Source organism: Arctopsyche grandis, chromosome 12 (assembly GCF_051622035.1).
Source record: "Arctopsyche grandis isolate Sample6627 chromosome 12, ASM5162203v2, whole genome shotgun sequence".
Taxonomy (NCBI): Eukaryota; Metazoa; Arthropoda; class Insecta; order Trichoptera; family Hydropsychidae; genus Arctopsyche; species Arctopsyche grandis.
In genome coordinates, this window is record NC_135366.1 from 13,994,153 (window position 1) to 13,998,581 (window position 4,429).

The window sequence follows — 4,429 nt, forward strand, 5'->3', positions numbered from 1 at the left end:
TTTGGATTCGGGAATCGGACATAGAATAAAATAAAAAAACAATGAATTTTGATGTTATCAATATAATAAAATATTCACAGCTGGCATAACAAAATGTATTAAGCTTCAGCTGCAACAGCTTGTAATGTCTTGAGGAAGGCTGCTTTCTTTTGGCCAACTCTGTCTTTGCGTTGGGCGAGTGTGAATTTGGCCTTGTTCCATCTCTTTTGTTTCACACCTTCAGGTTTCACCTTCTCAGTCTTCTCGCGAGCAGGGTTGGAGCGTATCGAAGCATGTGCCTTCTTGTACATTTCTTCGATCTACAAATTGAACATTGTTTCATTAAAATGGACAAACATCAAAAAAGCATTCAGGGAGTACGATAATTAATTTAGTTGATAAAGTGTAAGTAACAGCAATAACAATACCACACGTGTAGTATCATTTGAATGCATATACAATTGATGTGGTCCACGTTCGACACCGCAAGATTATATTATATTTACAAGCAGCAATTTAGCATGGACTTTGATTTTGATGTTAGAAATAATTATATTCACACCAAAATCGAGTGATATTTATACCATAGAAAGTAAATGTTGTAAATATAAAGATAAAGTGAGATTTTCTTACCGAATCGGAGATGACACCCAGTTTAATGTATTTACTAAACTGTCTCTTAAAAGCCTCTTCATCATCACCTTCCAATGCTTTCATGTAGTCGGCAACATGCTGTCCGAAAATATGCGATCTAAAATAAGAAAGTATTTCATTTACATTATAACAAAATCAAAACATTCAAGTGAAAAAAAAACTTCATTTTTAATAATAGACAATTAAATGATTAGGGATGTAAGAATAAGCGGTTTGAATTAATTCCATACAAAATAATTCTCACAACCAAGACTGATTCAATTATTATAGCTCCCATATATTTGCTGACCGACTTAGCTTATTTTATCTAATCGGGGGATGAAAAGGAGCATATTAAAAAAAAAAAAACTATAATAAAATAATCATAGGAACCTGTGCACATCAGCGTTGAAGCTTTTGCTTTCAGAATCATATCCTGGGAATCGTTTGGTTGAATGGGGAATATTGAGGCCACCATCGGCAGCTCCTTTCAGGGCTCCGAACACTCGAGCACCGGTTGTTGTTCTCGCTAAACCGACATCCAAATGACATCTAAACGTGAAATAAAATATATAATAATCGAAATTCACATCAACATATGCATGTTATTAAAAAACAAAAGATTAAATCACACACCTGAAAGCACCTGGTCCATTTTCAACACCTTCAACGTTGTACTCTCCTCCGGTAACCTCATCAGTTCCGGGGTACAACTTGGCAAGGCCGAGCTTGGTCAAAAGACGTCTCGCCAACAAAAGACCGGTGCAGTAAGCAGCCGCGTAATTTGTGAGCCCAACCTGTAACAAGCAAGTCTTTTTAGACTGGAGTTCTAATAGAAAATGACAATGAAACAAATCAAATATTTACCTTGACTCCATATTTAGGGAGCTCATGGGAGTACGCAGCGCAAATGATGCGATCGCCGTCGATGCGTGAAAATGCCATTTGGCAGGTGATGTCCTTGTTGGATAATCTCACGATCATCCTGTACTTAGGAGTATTGTACTTATTTTTATCCTGGACTGTTAACCGTTTACGGGCATAGTAGTCGGTTTTACCTTCCCTACGCCTCTTGAACTTAACTTGGTACCGCTTAAAGTACTGCTTATTCTTCACAACTTTAACGAACCCCTGTAAAGGAAATACGTAAATTATACCGAAAAATTGATACATTTGAATGACTGTTGTGTGTAAAACAAAAGATGTGAATAAATCCTACAGAATAACATCAGACGATTCATTTTAGTTCAGAACTTGACTGGACACAAAAAAAACCAAGCAAAACCAGGATTCGAATTTAACATAAACTAGAACATTATGACAGAATGACACGTATGTAATGAATTAGATTGAATATTATATTTGATGAATTCTTTTCTCATAGTAAGAGTTAGTTTCCCTAACACATGCATCGGTACTAGCTAGTAACATTTGAAGAGGTTAAGTTTCAAAATATTTTAGGTTATCTGTGAAAGTGTGTCCACGTAGGATGGATGGCAAAACATGCAGCAGACAATTGATATGGAAACGTTTGTTAAGCGTGTTTGAGGAAGGTGTAATGAAGCCTCCATAAGGACGCAACTGTCAGTGCAAGGTGGGTGAAGGGTGAAGTGTGGCGTGCGATGGCCGGTGAGAGTGGCGAGTGCGAGTGCGAATGGTAATCGGCGCGCATCGGCCGAGTGCGAGTGTTGGTGTGTGAAGTGTTGTGGCAGGGCGGAGCTCCCGGCGTGGGGAATCCGCCCCGATGGCGTTCGCCCCTCACCATGGTGGATTAACGTTGGTGGATCGGTGCGCAGCCCAGCGACGTTGCTCGGCCGGCCGCTCACACCGAAAAGATTCGTGGGTGCAGGCTGACAACTTAACTGCCCAATTCAACTTTGCCTCTTACTTTGCCTCTCTACCAGTACACACTCAATTTATTTTTATTGTTGCGGTAAACGGACTACTAGTCAAATGTGAACCTGTCACAGGACAACTGGTCGCCCTAGATCGCTCACTCATGATCATCCGTCACGCTAAAACTGGTCACGAGAAAACTGTTCACACCCAAAAATTTAAAATTGGTCACACAAACAAAAATATTCTCAAATACTTTTTATTTACGAAATTTTTATTACTATCGACTAGACGTATGTTCGAGCCAAAGGCCTTCGTGGCCGTTGTTTGTGGTCTTCGCGAGGAGTTCGCGGTCATCTGTCAGCTCATCTGACGCTCGCATCCGTAAATAAAAAGTATTTGAGAATATTTTTGTTTGTGTGACCAATTTTAAATTTTTGGCTGTGAACAGTTTTTTCGTGACCAGTTTTAGCGTGTGACCAGTTTTAACGTGTGACTAGTTTTCTCGTGACCAGTTTTAGCGTGTCGGATGATCACGAGTGACCGATCTAGAGCGACCAGTTGTCCTGTGACAGGTTCACATTTGACTAGTAATCACCGAACCATTGTTGCGATGTGATCAAGGGGCAGTTGTTTCAATATCTTATGACCTACAGCGTAGAGTCACGCAACCTTTTGGTATTCGCGGAACAAGTTGTTTACGACTCGTATAGTTTGTTAGCTACGTACATACATATATACATATGTACTTTATCGGCAGTCACTAGCTAGTCTCTACATACATAGGTAGCCACGCAACCTCTTAGTATTTGCGGCACACTTTGTTTACGACTCGTAGAGTTTGTCAGCTACGTACATATGTACTTCATCGGCAGTCGCTAGCTAGTCCGTATATATATAGTTGACAAAACGTTAACTAACATCGGTTTTCTCCTTCACACGCATTAGATCAAAATGATGCTTACGCTACTACAAGTTCCACGGTCACCAAGTTTCGATGCTCTGCTATAGCGTATCTGATGAAAATCCGTTTGAGCCAGAGTCAAAACGTCAGCTAATTACAAAATAGCATACACAAAAGAATTGTACATTGATCTGTTTGTGACGGTGTAGTTATAACATTCGCAATTTTTAGGCCGTGACCGTACTGGTAAAGCGACGGGTGACGCGAATAAATACAGTAATAAAATAGTGATAAACCAGCGAATCGCCACTATATAGCGATTGCTGGCCGTATTGGCTAGGCACAGCGACCATTGTAAAATGGCCGTCCACCAGTGCGGCCATGGCCTCAATACAGGTGTAGTATTTGGTAATTGGACTATTCGTCACATTGGGGTGGTCACAAAGACAATTTTTGCCATGAAAATCGCGAATACACAATATTTGGCACTCAAGTTCTCGTTACTATGATAGTTATCGTTAGTATGATGGACTTTTCGGCTGCCAGATGTTCCGTTATAGAGATTTTAGTGACTTTGTGACCAGTAATCACCGAACCGTAGTATTTAATCGGTTCGGTGATTACTAGTCAAATGTGAACCGGTCACAGGACGACTGGTCGCTCTAGATCGGTCACACGTGATCACTCATCACACTAAAACTGGTCACGAGAAAATTGGTCACACCCAAAAATTAAAAATTGGTCGAATTTTTGGGTGTGACCAGTTTTTTTGTGACTAATTTTCGGGTGTGACCAGTTTTAGGGTGTGATCAATTTTCTCGTGACCAGTTTTAGTGTGACGGGTAATCACGTGTGACCGGTTGTCCTGTGACTAGTAGTCCGTTTACCGTAGAAAAGGGAGTAAATTTTTTATTGAGGGAGGCCAAAATTAAATTCAGACACTTAGTTCGATTAATATACGTTTGTGACAGTAAAAAATCTTTAAATACGATTGTGATGGGAAATAGATCGCAGTAATTACATTTAAAGCAGACTTATATTTGTTTTGTGAATTAAGGAGAAGGTAAAAAACTTCTT

General features: G+C 39.9%; 1 protein-coding gene across 1 annotated transcript; it reads right to left on the minus strand.

The window, feature by feature from the left end:
• Positions 1-55: 55 nt before the first annotated feature.
• RpL5 (ribosomal protein L5) lies at positions 56-2,639 on the minus strand. The gene is made up of 6 exons (XM_077443180.1): positions 2,375-2,639; positions 1,480-1,743; positions 1,249-1,409; positions 1,006-1,164; positions 613-730; positions 56-299 (listed from the first exon to the last, which is right to left on the minus strand). The coding sequence occupies exons 1-6, from the start codon at positions 2,375-2,377 to the stop codon at positions 99-101; spliced, it is 906 nt and encodes a 301-aa protein (XP_077299306.1). The 5' UTR covers positions 2,378-2,639; the 3' UTR covers positions 56-98.
• Between the last annotated feature and the right edge of the window lie 1,790 nt (positions 2,640-4,429).